An 18,225-nucleotide genomic window follows, 5' to 3' on the forward strand; every position below is an offset into this window, starting at 1 on the left:
GGGGATAACGTGGCCAAGTTAACTACTCAACTTGGCATTATTGTCCGGAATGGTAACATTGTTCCTCTTACTTTTGTTGACTGGAATAGTGTGCCTGATGATATTGTTGATGCTATCTGGAAGGATGTGAAGGTAAAAGTATATTTTTTTCCACAAATTCGAATTCCAAATTTGTGTTATACTTAGCCTTAAACTTTGTGTTTTATAGGACAATTTGAATATATGTCCAGAGGAGAACAAGCCAATCTGCATGAAAAACTGCAACAGCATATGGAAGGATCACAAGAACAAGCTTAAGGCTAAGTATTTCAAGCCTAGAAGCTCTGATCCTAATCTGAAGGATGATGTTCCTATGAACGTTGTACCAAGCCAGTGGGAACAACTTGTGGAGTATTGGCGTACTTCCGATGCTGAGATATACAATTACGTTATATTTATGATATGTAAACATACAAATCATATTTACATACTTACATTTGTTGAACTTGTTATAGAAAATTGCAAGTAGGAACGCTAAAAATCGGCGAGCTCACGGTATAGCTCATACCACAGGGCGTACTACTTTCTCTCAGATACGGCATGAGGTTTACATTTTATTATTTTATTTTTGTATATAAATAAACATTGTATATTTGCAAATTATTTGGATTCTAATTTTCATATTTCTAAAAAAAATTTAGATGACCAGTAAGGGGGAGTCTACTGATAAGATGAATGTTTGGCTTATAACACGTAGAGTAGATGACCCAGAGGTTATCCAGACCTTGGTAGTTTCCAAACACCTTTGATTGTATTTAAAGTTTATTTTTTGTGTGTCAACCATCTTAATTTGGCGTATACTTGTGTGTCTTATTCAATACAGGATGAGTTTAATCGTCAACTCTCTATGCTACCTGAGGATGGTCGGACTTTGGAGGCTAGGAATGCCATTTTCCATGAGTTGATAGGTCATGACAGACATGGATATTGTCACACATACGGGAGAATTGTGCCTCGGAGAGTGGTGTATAAAGATGGTGCTGGGCCATCACAGTCAACACCCCAGCCATCGACTATTGATCAGATCACGCAGCAGGTTCGTGCTGAGCTAAGGGATAAGTTGATAGAGGAGCTGCGAGCAGAGTTCTCTACACATTTGCAGCAGATGAGAGCTGAGATGATGGCCCTTGTGTCACAGGGGGCGAGTGTGGATCCCAACAGACAGGTTCCATATAAACATCACAATTGTTTGATAGTTCAATTTTCACTCAAGATTATGTATGAAATTCGAATATGATTAACACATTATGCACTGACTAACATAGGTTCCTGATGCATCGAGTGGCCACCGGGCATTTAGGGAATCTGCAGAAGACGAGAATCCATATACACCACCACCAAAAGATCAGATATAAAATGTATCTTTGCATTCTAAGCTAAAATGCATCTTTGCGTTCTTTACTTGAATTCGAGGCGTTAACGCCCCAAAATCACCAAACGACGTCGGTTTAGGACAAAACTTGGCACACACGACCTCCTAGGCACGAGAGACTTGTGGGAGAAAACGGGGCTCGAATCGGGTTCCCGGTTTGGGAGTTAGAGCCGGATTTCACTTTAGGCAAACTATTTCCTTAAGAAACTTGAATTCGAAGAGTTAATGCCCCAAAATCACCAAACCGCGTCGGTTTAGCACGAAACTTGGCACACACGACCGCCTAGGCAAGAGAGACTTGTGGGAGAAGACGGGGCTCGAATCGGGTTCCCGGTTTGGGAGTTAGAGTCGGATTTCACTTTAGGCAAACTACTTCCTTAAGAAACTTGAATTCGAGGCGTTAACGCCCCAAAATCACCAAACGGCGTCGGTTTAGCACGAAACTTGGCACACACGACCGCCTACGCACGAGAGACTTGTGGGAGAAGACGGGGCTCGAATCGGGTTCCCGGTTTGGGAATTAGAGCCGGATTTCACTTTAGGCAAACTACTTCCTTAAGAAACTTGAATTCGAGGAGTTGATGCCCCAAATTCACCAAACGGCGTCGATTTATCACGAAACTTGGCACACACGACCGCCTAGGCACGAGAGACTTGTGGGAGAAGACGGGGCTCGAATTGGGTTCCCGGTTTGGGAGTTAGAGTCGGATTTCACTTTAGGCAAACTACTTCTTTAAGAAACTTTAATTCGAGGCGTTAACGCCCCAAAATCACCAAACGGCGTCGGTTTAGAACGAAACTTGGCACACACGACCGCCTAGGCACGAGAGACTTGTGGGAGAAGACGGGGCTCGAATCGGGTTCCCGGTTTGGGAGTTAGAGCCGGATTTCACTTTAGGCAAACTACTTCCTTAAGAAACTTGAATTCGAGGCGTTAACGCCCCAAAATCACCAAACGGCGTCGGTTTAGCACGAAACTTGGCACACACGACCGCCTAGGAACGAGAGACTTGTGGGAGAAGACGGGGCTTGAATCGGGTTCCCGGTTTGGGAGTTAGAGTCGGATTTCACTTTAGGCAAACTACTTCTTTAAGAAACTTTAATTCGAGGCGTTAACGCCCCAAAATCACCAAACGGCGTCGGTTTAGCACGAAACTTGGCACACACGACCGCCTAGGCACGAGAGACTTGTGGGAGAAGACGGGGCTCGAATCGGGTTCCCGGTTTGGGAGTTAGAGCCGGATTTCGGTCCAGTCAAAATTATTTACTAAACTATCTTTCTAATTATATAGTAGTCAATTTTTTTTTTATATTTTTCTATAATTAAAATATTAACACCATTATATGGTTTTTAATTATTTTTATCTTGTTTTTTCCAGATATTTCCTGAGTAGCAGTTGGCTTCTTCTGGAATGCGGGCGTATCAAGATTATGACTAATTTTTGTTTTTGTAACCCACGAACGAATGAAGACGAAAACTTTTGGTTTTGATTTTGATTTATGTTATTTAAATTTGTAAGCAACATTATGTATGTATTATGCGACGTTATGTAGTGGCATAATTTTTATTGTTATGAATTTTTATTTATGTATTGCTATGAATGGAACAATATTATTAATTTTCATTATTTGTCAATTTTTTGTTTATGTACGTATTTATATTATTCTGTAATTTTTCAATTTTTTTATAGTTATTTTTTATCTAATACAGGTTATTTTAATTTTTTTAATAATTTTTCAGCAGGTTTTTTTTTTTTTTTTTTTTTTTTTGAGACGGGAGAAGAACCCGTCGCAAAAAACAATAATAGGCTTTTGCGACGGCACCAACACAGTTGCAAAAGCTGTGCAATTGGAATTTATAAGACACCTTTAGCGACGGTAACCGTTGCCGTCGCCAATACTTATAAGATGCCAGAGTTTTAGCGACGGTAATGTTGCCGTCTCAAAAACTCACTTTTAGCGACGGGAATTACGTGCCGTCGCGAAAACTGATTTTTTTTCCATTATTGGCGACAGGAAAAGTGCCGTCGCAAAAAACACACCTTACCGTCGCAGAAACTAATGGCGACGGTACTTACCGTCGCTAAAGCTCTTTTGCAACCCCCTTTGTCGCGACCCCCCTTACCGTCGCAAAAAGTCAAATTACCGTCGCAAAAAGTATTAGCGACGGCTTTCGGGGCATTTGCGACGGCTCTTTACCGTCGCAAAAAACGCCTTTTTTTTGTAGTGAATTACATTAGATATTCGGATAGGCGTGAATTTCAACTCCAGAGATTTGAAACTTAAAATATTATAGAGTTGGTTAATATAGATAAGAGAAAAATTGTAGAAGATAAGCTAATAAAAAATTTTATAATACACTTTTTTTTAAATAGTGTATCACTAGTAGGTGACATGTGTAATACACGAAAATTTATTTTCAAAATAAAAAATTAGTTTTGAGTCTTAATATTTTATGTGTAAAAAAATTTTAAAATTTGAAAGTCACATAAAACAGATTTGCTAATAGTTGATGAACATTTTTGTCATTAAAAGGCTCATAAAAACAATTTCTTTCAAAGTTATAATAAAAAAAAATATATTCTCAACCTGAAATCAAATCATCAATTGTGTTAATTAAATTTATCAAAAATCATAAATTTTACTTATATCAAAATATTTTTTTCTGAAAAAAATAAAAATAATGAAAAATTCTATAATATACAAAAAAACGTGTTCTCTCTTGTCTACAATTTTCAGACTATGAATTCCCCGATGGACTTTGAATTTTCAAATTTCGAACAGGTTGGCAAGATATGATGTTCAACAGGCATCAAGATTGATCAAAGAGTAATCGAGTTTGCTCATGTGTGTTATAAAAGAATAATTTTAATTTTGATTTAAATTAAGATTAAAATTTTAATTATTTATTTTAATAATCTTAATCTTATCGTTCTATAAAAGTGTTATTTGAATGTATAATAAATTTAGTTAAATTATTTGTTTATTTTGATAATTTTAGTTCTATTGTGCTATAAAAGTGTAATTATATATAATATAAATTATAAGATAGTAAAATAAACACTCATTTTGATATTAAAAATAATAGTTAAATTAGAAAGAGGATTAGTACTATAAAACTAAAAGTTATTCTAATTATTTAATTTTATTTTTATTTTTATTTTTATATTTATTTGAAAAATAAAAATATGTATAAATAGATTTACACAAATTTTATTTAAAAGATTAAATACAAATATGTTGTGATTAGATTAAGAAAAAAAATACATAAATTAATTATGGGACATTTACATATAAGTTTTAATTTATAAATTTATATTCCATTAAGTTCTAACTAAGATTTTTTGGACATTCAAACCTCATTAAAATTTTAATAGTCGGAATTGCCCTTTAAACAATGATTGTTCATCATCTATGATTATCTATAAAGGAAAATAATGATTTGACATTTATTTTGATTTTCAAAATTTTAAAACATCAACTTTCAAATTAAAAAAAAAAATCATATTGAAATGTACCTTACTTAGATGTATCTAAATAGTAAAATATTTGTGAAAAAATATTTTAAAAAATCAATAAATACACAAAAATACGAAAAATATATTGAATTTTTTTTTTTTTGTATTTTTGGAATTTAGTGAATTTTTTCACAAATATTATACGTTTTAAGTGTATTTATATTAGGTGTCTAAAAATTAAAAAACAAATTGATTAAAATATTTACAAATTTCATTAAAAACAAAAAAAATACGGGAAATAAAAGAAGTAGAATTTTCTGAAAAGTGTTTTCTGGAAACTAAAACCAAACAAGCTGAATTTTTTTTGAAAAAAATTGAAAAAACTGAATTATTTTTTTGTGCAAAACTAAAAATTTTGTGTCTATAAAGGAGCATGATGATGAAATATTGATATGCAAAAATAAAAAATAAAAAATGAAAAAACTAATAATATTGTTAGTTTTAAAACTGAAAAAAAAACTATTAATATTCTCGATTTTATTGGATAGTTGAATCAAACCAATAAGTAAAAGGGTAAAAACGTTTAATCTGATGCTCTTTTTTTTCATTAGTTAGTGAAATAATTGTCTGGAATATTATTATGCAAAATTGATAATATTCTTAATTTTAAAAATTAGAAAAAATCGATAATATTCTCAGTTTTACTAAATAGGACTTATTGGTTCCAAAAATATTAAAAAAGACCTAAGCTACTACAACATTTGTTAATAGGACTTTTAGATAATTAACTCATTAATTATATAGAGTATTGATTTATTTTTTTAAATATTCTTTTGAATTATTCATATATATCGTGTATAGGTATACAAAAAATTTAAATTAAATATAAATGTTTTTTAATAAATAATTTCATGTTAAATAAAAAAGTAAATATAAATTAATATTAAGACATTAATTGTATAGACAAAAAATAAAAATATAAAATAAAATTAATTTGATTAGTACAATGTACATAATTAAGCACATTCTGTTTTATTTATTTATTTATATATCGAGATATTTTTTTTAAATATCATAATAATTAAATTAAAATATCAACTATATAAAAGAAATCTAATAATGATAAAACCAATGAAAAATATATAGAAAATAAGTATTTCTTAAGTGGAATCCATATAAAATTGGCTATCATATTTGTAGTTAATAGTGAAATTTTTTGACATGACACGTTGACACAACACAAAAATATAAAAATATAACAAAAAAATATAAATTAAATAAATATATATATAATAATTTTAAATTATGTTAAATTATAATACACAAAACGAAACATTCATTTGATAATTTTAACATTTTGTGATACCAAAATATAACTTAAATAAATATATATAATAAATTTATATGATATTAAGGTTTAAGCTCTATATAGAAATAAAGGAATTCACAGAAAAAAGTAGAAACCCACAACGTTACATAGAATTTTTTTTTCTTGCTTTAGAAAAACATATATAAAAAAAAATCAACAAAGAAGCAAATAGATAGAGAGAGGACTTATGGGGAAGAGAGACACTCTGTCTATGTTCGAATAAAAAATTCAAAAATCGAACAATACAAATCTTCAAGAGATTGATGATGAAGATGTGTTTTGAAGAGAGAGAGAGACGAAGAGGAGTTTGGGCGATGGTGGTGGAAGTAAGAGAAGGAATCCAATAATTTGTACAAATTTTCTCATTATATAAAATGATGTAGTCAAGATTTTCAAATTATAATTAGTGAGTTGTGATTGTATAGAATGGTATAGGGAAGATTTTCAAAGTATAATTCATGTAGGTTTTGTAGTTAGATTTTAGGGTAAATTGCAAATACACCCCTTAAGGTTTGATTAAAATACAAATTGCGTCTTGTAATTATGAAAATTACATTCCATCCCTTGATGTTTCTAATTTCATAACAAATCTCTCCTTTTATTAATAAATTATCAAATCAATTAACAGTTTTTAATGATATTAGAAATATGTTTCAATTAACAATTTATGTAATTTTATTATTGTATAGAACAACAATTATGAATTTTATTTGTTTAATTAATTCTATTAAATAAAAAATTTTGACAAGGGAGTATTTGTAATTTTTCAAACCACAGGAGGCAATTTGTACTTTAAGCAAATCTCAGGAGGTGTATCTGTAATTTACCCTAAATTTTATGTAAAACTTGAATTGGGTTTTTGAGTTTGTCTGGATTTGTGAAAAGAGAGAAGTATTGAGTAATTGAAATTGGGATTCGTGTGAGTTTGTTCAAAAGAGATAAAAGCCTATAAAAAATAATAAAAAAAACAATATAAAAAAAAGAGAGGCTGACATGGCTCTCTTAGAAGAAAAAAAGTAAGCCTTTATAAATGTGCCACTTAAGTATGAGAAAAACATTACTTTTAATAATATATATATATATATATATATATATGATATGTTCTGATTTTTATGATCTTGACTACTTATAATATTTGTTATGATTTGTTTATAATTCATTATGATATTAGTTATAACTTAGTTATGACATGTTGTAATTATTATTTTGATTATGGTCGAAGAGGTCTTCAATTAGTGTTTGGTATGGCTTATTGTATTTCATTTATTTATAACTGAAAGTGATTTATTATGATATTTGTGTTATCAACAACTCAAATTATCATAATTTATATATGGTACACACCCAAGGAGGGGTATGTACGGTACAAGGACCCATTGAGATAAAATAGATATAATTTAAGGAGAACTACAAATTAGAGTGTTTGACCAAAACTATTACATATAAATCTGTAGCTTGGCTTTTTTGCGCCCCCTTTCGGAAACTCGAAAGATGCCCTACAGTTCAGACTCCCGCAGTTCTGAATTTAATCTCACAAGTGCAATGTGAAATTGATAAACACCAAGTAGTCTAAATCCAGCAAATCGTTTAGAAAAATTGATTTTAGAATCAAAAATACCAAAACTGGACTACTTTGCCAAATACAGAGTTGCCACCTAAATGTTTTTTATTTTGGAGAAATTTAGGAAACCCATGACTCGCGCCAAAAGCCATGTGTTCATCATCACCAAAGTTGCCTTGGCTCGGGAACTTAGGTACGAGAGGGGAAGGTCATGAATTGAGCACCCCCGCTCGCCCGATCAAAGATCGGCCTCTACTAATCATGATATGATTTTTTATCAACATTATGCGCTCTTGTTCCGATTATTAAGCTAGCTTTACTATGTCATGCGCACAATCAAGTATAGACTAGTTTGCTCAAATTAGAAGAATTCAATTTTATGTTTGTTTTGTGAAAAAGGTTTGAATTTGCTACGTCAAGTGGGCTTAAAGTTTGCGAATTTGCCACCAAACATAGTGGGCTTAAAAAAAACTGATTTGCCACTCAACAAAGTGGGTTTAAAACTTACATTTATTGAATCGTTCCAATTCAAGCAACAAGCCTTCATCCCCTAGCATTCAAACAGTTTATCGAATAAGCATTTTGCCTCATGGTAAGCATGCTAGACATGGTAATCACTCACACTCATGCAAGTATGTTAAAGTATTAAAAACTTACCTAGTACTCCAAGCTAAGAATATGTGAGTTAGAAAATAATGCATGATTCCTAACTATACAAGATGACTAATGCAATACATGCGAAGAATGAAATTAATAGGCTCAGCTACTAATATGGCATATGATTCAATTAAGTAACATGCGGTTTAAACACGTATTCCAAGAATTATTGAAATGATAATGCAGTTTGAATGATGCGCTGAGCCTCAGTGCATGCAAGACAAGATGAATGGATACAAGCATAAGGTATGCTAATTGAAATGTGTCCCTAATCTAACAATCAAAAGCGATTAAATAAAAGGGAGAAAGACGTGGGGTTGGAAGACATACACGTTATTACATTTTGCTCTCACGAATGAGAGTCCGAATGAATAACTAAGCTAACTAGCAACTAATTACAGCTAAGCTAATTAAGCTAATTATTACAAACCAAATAAAATAAATAGCTAAACTAATTAACTAATTAACTAATTATTATATCACTTGAATGAACTAACTAGTAAGTTAACTGATTAAGTTACAACACAAATGTGAACCAACTAAGTAAATAAAGTCTCTAACTATGCTGCCACTACTCTGCCTCAGGAAATGAAAGATGCATATGCTCGGATACCACTCGAAAAGACCTCCGTTTTGCTCATGAAAGCCTTTGTTTGCAGAGTTGAACACTTCTAGAACCATTTTGCTGCACCTTACCAACACTCTGTTGAGGTTTGCATCAGTGGCCAGCCGGCTATTGGTAAAGGCTGTCAGCCAGGTGCTGGCCATCTATGGTGCTCTGTCGACCACCTGCTGGCCATAGATGGTGGCCTGCCGGCCATTGATGCACTGGTTTATCATGCTGCAACAGAGGACAAACATAGCAAAGAAAGGATTTTTCCAAGAATTGCCTGCACAACTCACCCCTCATTTTTATGAGTAAATCCAAGGAGTTGTGAATTTAAGCCACAAACCAGCAACTCAAGCAATTTTATTGCATGATGGCTTGTGATTCAAGATGTGCAAGTTCAATAAATGAAAAACAAGACACAAACCTCTTCCTTTTCATGAATGATCAAGGGAAAAAGTTGACCTTGGAGACTTGAATCATTTCATCACTAACAAGTATGAAATGGTTCAAGCTTCCGTGTGTTCAATTAACGTCTGCTTGAACACAACCAAATTATTATCTTGTACTATTTTAGTCCCAAGTCTAATAATGAATTTAAGTCCTCTAATAGAGTGAAGTACCAAACCAAGAGTTAATTTAAGACATGAAAGAGATGTCATGCCGTTGATAATGAACCCCCTAAAAGGGATTAAACCATTAAGCATGACAACCTCAATCTCATACTTAAAAGAACAAGAGGCTTGAAACAACTCTCAAAGCAAAACAAAAGCCAAGAAAGAAGGGAGGTTGTAGAAATTATTAGTGTTGAAAATAAGTGAGAAAAGCATAAATGAATGCTATCACTTAAAGGAGATGGTGTCTAAGGCCTAAAACACCAAGCTCATGAGGATTATTATACTACAAGCATGCAAAACAAAACTCAAACACAACAAACACTTAAAAACAGTCTTAAAATAGGTTTGAAACGACCCTAAAACATGCTGGAATTAGACTAACAAAAGCTAGAATAATAGGCTAAAACATAGAACATGCTAGGCTAGTAAACAAAACACAAGGAAGGGAGGCTACCCCCTCCATTTTTGGATTTCAAAATATGTTTTTAGCAACTGAAATAACTCTGAAAAACAGTGTTTAAAAGCTTAAAAAAAATAATAAAAGGGTGGGAAACACAAGGGCAAAGGCCTCCAAAACAAGGTACAAAGAAGGGTGAACCACCCCTCAACCTTTATTGGCCTTAAACCACAAGTTTCAGCCCAAAAATACAGAATTTATACAGCCTAAAAACAGCCCAAAAAACAGTATAAAAATGTGCTGGCATGAAAGCTAAAACATGAAACAATTTAAGCTAGTAAACAAGCCAAAGGAGGGATGGCTAACCCCTCCATTTTTAGGACTTCAAAACCACTTTTTAGCCTCTAAAAACCTCTGAAAATCAATGGTAAAAAGCTCAAAAAGAGTTGATAAAAGAATGGGAAACACAAGTGGAAAGGCTTAGAGAATAAGGTTCAATGAAGAGAGATTAACCCCTCTACCTTTAATAGCCTTAAACCACAAGTTTCAGCCTATAAAAATAGGTTTTAAAGAGCTTAAGAACAGTAAGAAAAGATAGAAAAGAAGGGGTGTAAAGATGATACAAAGGCAAGAGAAGGTATACCTCTTGGAGAGGAATGAATCCTTAAGTCATAAACCATCAATTTCACACTCTCAAGTGCTTCAAGTGCTCAAACTCAAGCTCAAATCATCTCAACAAGAAGTTTTCTAGGTTTGGTTTAGAGTGTTTGGGCAAAGGCTATGCAAGTTGCAAGATAGAGAGAGAATTGCAGAGAGAGAGGATATTTTCTAAAATATTTCTTCACTCCTAATGTTTTCTAACCTTGAAAGCAAGAAGAGAGGTCTTCTATATATAGAAATATATGAGTTTTGGTAGAAAATATCTAAAAATGGACAACTGGAACAATGTGAAACAGTTGGAGGAAAAATATCTGGTTTTTACACTAATGGCCGGCAAGCTTGCAGTGGTAGCCGGCAGGCAAAAAATGGTGGTTTACTAGCCACAAATGGTGGCTGCCGGTTACCTGCCGGCCATGCCTCTAGGCCTGACTTCAAATGGGTATATCTCTCTCATCCGGACTTTGTTTTAGGTCATACTTGAGCCTAAATTGAAGTCCCAGAAGTCTACTTTCCAATGGTAGGAGACTCACATCTAAATTCTAAGTGTGCAAAGAGATATGCCCATTTTAGCGAAGGTTGCTCAGTTTTGGTTTAACTGGATTGATGCCTAACTTCAAACAGTCATATCTCCCTCATCCGGACTCAGCTTTAGGAGATTCTTGGGTCTAAAATGAAGCCCTGGAAATCCACTTTCCAATGGTGGTGGCCTCATAACTAAAGTCAAATTGTACAAAAAGATAGGCCAGATTTAGTGAGGCTTCTCAGTTCTTTCTTAACGGTTTCAAGCCCAACCACTTCCCTAACTAGTTTTCTTCCCTCCACTCTTATTTTCTTCAACTCCAAACCTCTAAATAAGATGTTTAAATGGATTTTTCAAAGAGTTCACCTCTCTTTCATTTATTTCCACGTTGTCCTTACTCGGTTTACCGAAAAGTGCAACTTTTAACGAAATGCGAGCCTCGGAACATCGCAGAAACATTTCAAAAATATTTTGAAAGGGAGGGTTTTAAGGCCTAAAATAATTTTGTTCAAAATAGTTTTGGTCCAAAATGAGATGTAAGATTGGGATTTAGAAGCTCTTCTTACTGAAGGAATCGAATGTTTGCATGGCATAACTTTCATCATCGAGTGATCAATCAGTGGCGCCCAAGCCTTAAGGGCGATCAAAAATGGGGTGTCTATAGAGTGTAAGCTTTTTCTATATAAAAAAAATATAGTGAAAGTTACATCCCACAAAATTTTCATCTTTTGGTAATTATTTGCCCACCTTGATTGGTAATTTCCTTGTATTTTAGTAGGATTCCTAATAGCTAGAAGAGAATCTTTAATATGATTTCAAATAATTACTTTTATATAGTTATTCCAAATTTATTATAAAATTATTTAATTTAATCTTGAAATTTAGGTAAACTATTCTTTCGAGAAAAGTTATTTGGAGATATGCGTAGACACGTGATATAGCGATCCTGATTTTGACTCGGTCAACTTACAGGGGTCGAGCTGCCCGGTCAGCTCGCTGAAAGAAAAATTACAAAATGAATTCAAAATTGCTTACAGGAAAGTGTATTTCACACTCGAGCGGGCCATGTTATATCAGTCCATAAGGGGAGATTTCAGATCACTTTTTTAGTTCTCTCTCTCTCTAAAACTCTCCAAAATTTCCAGAACTAGAGCTTCTGTGTCTAGAAGTTATCTTCTCTCTTTGATTCCTTCAAATCCGTTGGGAGTGAGACCGAAGTTCTTCATCAAAGTTGTGTAACTTCTTAAGGGCTTCGTTGTGTGCGGTAGAGATCGAGTTTCGACACCGTAAATTTTGGGTTTCATCTCATTTTTCTTCAAAACTTGAGGTAGGGATTTTCTTAGAATTATATATATATTTTTGCAAGATCTATATGATTTTTGAAATCATCTTTTATTAGCTTTGAAAATTGATTGTTGATTCAAGAAGTTGAGCGATTTTGAAAGTGGGTTTGTCTAAAAATCCCTAATTTTTGGAGATTTTTTTTTAAGAGACTGAAAATTCATGAATGATATTGTTATATTTATTTTATCTGTCAAAATAAATGGATATTTAGAAAATTTCTTATTTATATTTATATAAATGATGAATGTCCAGGAATATGAGAATTATTGTTCATTTTGGAAATTATTGTTCAAAACGTTGAAATAGTCTTGAAATGACTAATTGTTGAGGATACTTGAGAAGATGAAATTGTGTTATTCCTTAGATGATGAATTGGAATAACAGTATTTATATTCATCTTGTGTTATTGGCATATCAATTCATTTGATTACATTAAACTTTGAAAGTTGATTTGAAAACTTGTATTGAAAAAAGAATGTTGAGAAACAAGTTTTCGTGGAATGGTTTTGGAGTAAATACGTTGGTAACTCTTGATAGGTGGTTTAGATGATATTGAATAAGTTGGCCTGAGAGTCCGAAGTGAAAGACCGAAAACCCGCGCAAATAGGTGTCGAGTCTTCCGGTTAATACCGGTAAAAATGACAAATTGGTAGTACTTGTATAGTCTACTTGCAGCTACCGACCTAGGAATTACCAGAGTCGTATTTACTGCTCTTGAAATGAATTGTTAAGTTTTGAAGAATTGAAATTGCATGACATCATTGAGTATGATGGTTTTCAAAGATGAAGATGTGATTTTCTTTCAAAAGGGCATAGCATAGCATGTGCATTTCATCTCTTGAGACTTGTATAAAATGTATACACTTTGTTAAGGATTTCTTACTGAGTTTTATGCTCACCCTATGGGATTTTTGTACAGGAAAAGATGCGGTGATGCCGCCTAACTAAAGGCGAGGAAATGTGTGTTGAGAGTACGAGACTCTCATTTTGCTGTGATTCTGTGCGTAAGCCAAGGGCTGTATGTGTGTGGGTTTGAATAACCATTTCATGTAACCAGGCTCAAGCCTTGGAAACTTGTAAACCCTCGGGGGTATTTATTTGTTTATTTACTTGTTGTTGGATTAATGTATTGTTGCATGAAGAACTATTGTATCATGTAATGTAAGTTTGGAGATTTATATTCGATTTTCCTTGAAAGAGCCATGATTGTTGCATTATCATTTGGGCTAGAAATTTGAGGCGTTACACATGACACGATCTAATAAGTCAAAATATACAAGATTGGTCTTGTTAGGCTTAAGATGATCTGGCCTTGGTACTATGTACGGATGTTGGTGTGGTTGGGCCCATAAGGCCTACTACTGAAGGTCGTTGAGATGGTAATAAAGGGCATATGTGGCATATTGGATGCCAAGTTTTCGATTGATCCTTCTTATATAGAGTTTCTGAATGTCGTTAGAACCGTTGGACCAACTAATGGTGTTTTGGAAGCCTAAAAAGCTCACCAAATGCCTTCGAAAGATTGCTAAAACACCTTCAGATTCAAATGAAGTCTAGCGCAATGCTTAGAGGTGTGCATGGTGTGGTTTGAGAGTAAAATTATAAATCAAATGGCGGATTGATAGATTAGTTTTGGGCGGATTGGAAAATTGAAGAATATTCTTAACCAATTATCAAGCATTAGTATAATATATAACATTAATTTACATAATATTTTTCATATATATAACACAAACTAATTTTACGTAATATTTTTCATATATATGTATAACTACTAATTTGTAATAAATTTCACATCTTAAATCTCTTTCACGCTCATTTTTACTTTAATATTTCATTAGAGAATAAAAAATATATATGTATTAACTATAACGGAGCGAAACAGTTTCGAAGGCAGATTATAAATTTTAAAGTTTAATCCGTGGTTAACGGATAGAACTTTTACGCATTGGTGCAGTTATAGTGTATTGAGCAATATTTTACACAGTCCTAACAATACTTATGATGTTAGGGGCATGTCCAACCCCTAACATCCTCCATTTGAATCTACAAAACGTACTTAGAAGAGTAAATGACTAATGTAATATGTTAAAGAAGAACATATGTACAAAACAAAGCCATGAGAGAAAACAAAGAGGAAGAAATAAACTTCTCATGTGTTTTAAGCTTGCCAGGTGGGTTGAAACTTCATTCTGAGATGGTACAAATTGAATATGGGTTTTGGAGGCCCATTTGTGCTAAATTGAAATTGTTGAAGATGCTTGGAAGAGTGCTCAAGGGGGAGAGATAGAGAGAGAGAGAGTCAAGGTTGTCTCATACCTCAAAGAAACTGAGTAATGAAGATATTTGAGTTGAACATAAAAATTTATTAACAAATTTAGTCAGAATCGGCTGAATATGGTACACTACAGAATCTATTACTGTTAGAGGCAGTAGTGCAATAGTGGATGTTTGGCTGTAAAGCTCTTGTGAGAGAGAAGAGATTAAGTTTAGAGGCTGAATCAAAGAGAAAACTGATGTAGGAGAAAGTCAAAACCTTTAGTTTGCTCTATAAAAGCCAAGTTTGTGAAAAACTTGAGCTTCTTGCAAACTCTCTAATGGTGAAAATATTGAAAAAGTCTCTCAAATAAGGAAGAAAAGACTCTTAAATATAGTCTCTTATATTTTGATAATTGTATAGAAGCAAGAAATGCATATAGATATTGATTCTATGTTGTAGTCATTTGCTTCCAAAAATAGAAAACGAGTCTTACCATAAATAGTAAATTTTAGCAGTGACACCTATTTGCCACTACTACTGAATAGAGTTGAAAGATAATTGACAGTGACGAATTAGGCGTCAACCAATGAAAGATTGATACACGAGGTAATACCTGTCAAAGCAAGCATCCAAAGGTCTATGTTAAGTGCTAGAGTTATTTGTCTCTAAAGGTAATCATGTAATTTGTGTTTTTAGTTTTTTATTCTAAATACATGTGTAAGGGGAGAACCCTAATTCATTAGTTTTAATACAACTTCAGTCGTTCTCTCTCTTTCTCTTTTCTTTCTTTCTCCTTCTTCCTCATATGTAAATCTAATATGGTATCAGAGCTTGAACTTTCTCCTTGAGGATTTTTCTATACACAGTTTAAAAAAAAAAAAAAAATTCATGTTAGAAATTTAATGGGCTTATTCACCATGATTTTATTTTAAGTTTTTAGTAATTTTTTGATTGTTTTTTCAATTTTTGTTCGTTTTCTTTCTCTCTTTTTTTCGGGAAAAATTGTTGTTTTTCGGAAGTCCTTATTTGAGGTCTTTTAGGTCGATTTTTTTTTTCTCTTTCTCTCTTATCCTTGGGAGCCAACTAAGGCTATTAAAGGGCCTGGCATCATTATTTTGAAGGTTTGTTTCGGCTTCTCTTAGTTTATGTCAACCTTGGCTTCTTCTAGTTACGTTTTGGCTATGTTTTTACCTCTGGAGGTAACCTATTGTTCCTAAGTTGGGTTTTGGATTTGCCTCTCTTTATTTTTTGTTTCTTTTTGTGCTGCTATGTGGTTTTTGTTGTTTCAGTTTGATATTCCATGGCTAAAGGTGAGAATAAAGATCCTAAGGTCAACGGGGAGAGTAGGAAGCATCGTGTTATGACCCTTAATTATAGTCTCTCTCTTCAAATCGGTCTCGTGAAACTTGATGGTATCAACTATCTGATTTGGTCTCACTCCTGTAGTCTTGTCATTGCTGCTCGTTATTTGACTAGCTACATTATCGGTGCCCTTCCATAACCTACTAATGATGCCCCTCCACATACTTAATGGATTTTTTAGAACGCTTTGGTTATATCTTGGTTGATTAACTTCATACAACCCACCATTAGTCGGTCTTTCTTTTTATTAGATACTGCTCCTAATATTTGGATAACTGCCGAACATATGTACTGTTAATAGGGTAATAATGTGCAAGCGTATGAGTTGAGGAATAAGCTTCGGGGCTTGGATCAAAAGGGTCAATCACTCGCGGTGTACTATACTTAGTTAAGTAGCTTGTAGTAGGAACCGAATTATTACTAGAGTTTCTAGGATGTTTATTCTAAGGATGCAACTTTGTTTCAACAAACCATAGAGAATGAGCGTGGGTATTATTTTTTTGCTTGCCTGAATTTGGAGTATGATTAGATTCGCGTTCAAGTGTTGGGTCGTTCCCTTGTTCCCACCTTATGTGAGACTTATGCTCTTGTTCAGCAAGAGGAGAGTCGGCGTAGTACTATCGTCCATTCCTCTATTCAGGATCGTTTTACTTTATTTGTTGCTCCTACTACTCAAGATCCTAAGTCCAGTCCAGTTCAATTTGGGAGTAAGGGTACACTAGTTGATTGAGATCGATTAAAGTGTGATTACACTGTGAGAAAGACAAACATGATCAGAAACATTGTTGGAAGTTGAATGGTCATCCCATTCAGGGCCAAGGCCATGGGAGTATAGCTCGTCCCCAAGGACATGTGTCTAAGATTGCTACTAGTACTTTTTTTTAGACTAGTACTCTTTCTCAGGATGAGTTGCACACTATCAGGCGTTTGATGGCTCGGGGTTGATTCTTCTAATTTTGCCTACACAAGTATTCCTGCTAGTGTCCTAGTACATCCTCGTCGCCCTCTTGGATTATTGATTCTGATACTACCGACTACATTACAGGCGCCTCTAGTCTTTTCTATTCTTATTCTCTTTATTCTAGGCGAGATAAGATTAAAGTGGTTAATGGCACATTATCATCTGTATCCAGCAAGGGTTTTGTTTATTGTTTCTCTTTACTTTCTCTTTCTTCTGTACTTCATGTTCCTTATTTTTCTACCAACTAACTTTCTGTTAGTAGTCGTACTATTTCTCTAAATTGCTCAGTGACATTTTTCCCTACTCATTGTGTCTTTCAAAAAATGGTTACAAGAAAAATGATTGGCAATGGTAGAGTACATGGTGGACTATACTTTGTGGATGGTGTCCCTCATACATTACCTTTGTCCTCCATCTAGGCTTTTCAATGCACTACTAGTTCCTCCCTTTATCTCCTTCATCAGTGGCATCGTCGTTTGGGCTTCATTTAGTAATTTAGAGACGCTTTTTCCTTCTTTAGTTGAAGATTATCCTAGGAATAATTTTATTTGTGATGCTTGTGAGCTTGCTAAGCATAAATGTACCTGTTATCCTAAAGTTAATAAAAGTACCTTTCCTTTTATACTTATTCATACTGATATGTGGGGGCCTTCCCCTATGATTTCTACTTTATGGGTATCGATGGTTTGTTACTTTTATTAATTGTTATTCTCACATGACTTGGGTGTACTTATTTCGAACTAAGAGTGAGGTCTTCTCTTACTTTCGCATACTGATGAGATTGCATATGAGATGGTGTCGTATCAATATAAGTTATCATTTTTCCTTCCAAGTCAATGGGCTATTATTTGTGCTGATGGAGATGCACTTCAGTCTATCTCTCCACCAATAGTTAATAGTCCTGTTGTTGATGATTTGAATTTCCTTATTGCTCTTAGAAAGGGAGTCAAGGCTTGTACTCAACACCCCATTTCTCAATTTATGTCATATGATTCATTATCTCCTATATATCGTACTTGTGTTTCGTCCCTGTCTTCTGTA

At 33.7% G+C, this 18,225-nt stretch overlaps 1 protein-coding gene across 1 annotated transcript; it reads left to right on the forward strand.

Annotated features, from left to right (window-relative positions):
- The first annotated feature begins 247 nt into the window (after positions 1-247).
- LOC145821670 (uncharacterized) lies at positions 248-16,953 on the forward strand. Its single transcript, XM_082918221.1, has 6 exons — positions 248-413; positions 493-584; positions 681-767; positions 863-1,075; positions 16,151-16,171; positions 16,753-16,953. Exons 1-6 carry the CDS (start codon positions 251-253, stop codon positions 16,951-16,953), a joined length of 777 nt encoding a protein of 258 aa, XP_082774347.1. The 5' UTR covers positions 248-250.
- The last annotated feature ends 1,272 nt before the right edge of the window (positions 16,954-18,225 follow it).

The sequence above is a fragment of the Camellia sinensis genome, chromosome 3 (genome assembly GCF_055761805.1).
Source record: "Camellia sinensis isolate YWXY chromosome 3, ASM5576180v1, whole genome shotgun sequence".
Taxonomy (NCBI): Eukaryota; Viridiplantae; Streptophyta; class Magnoliopsida; order Ericales; family Theaceae; genus Camellia; species Camellia sinensis.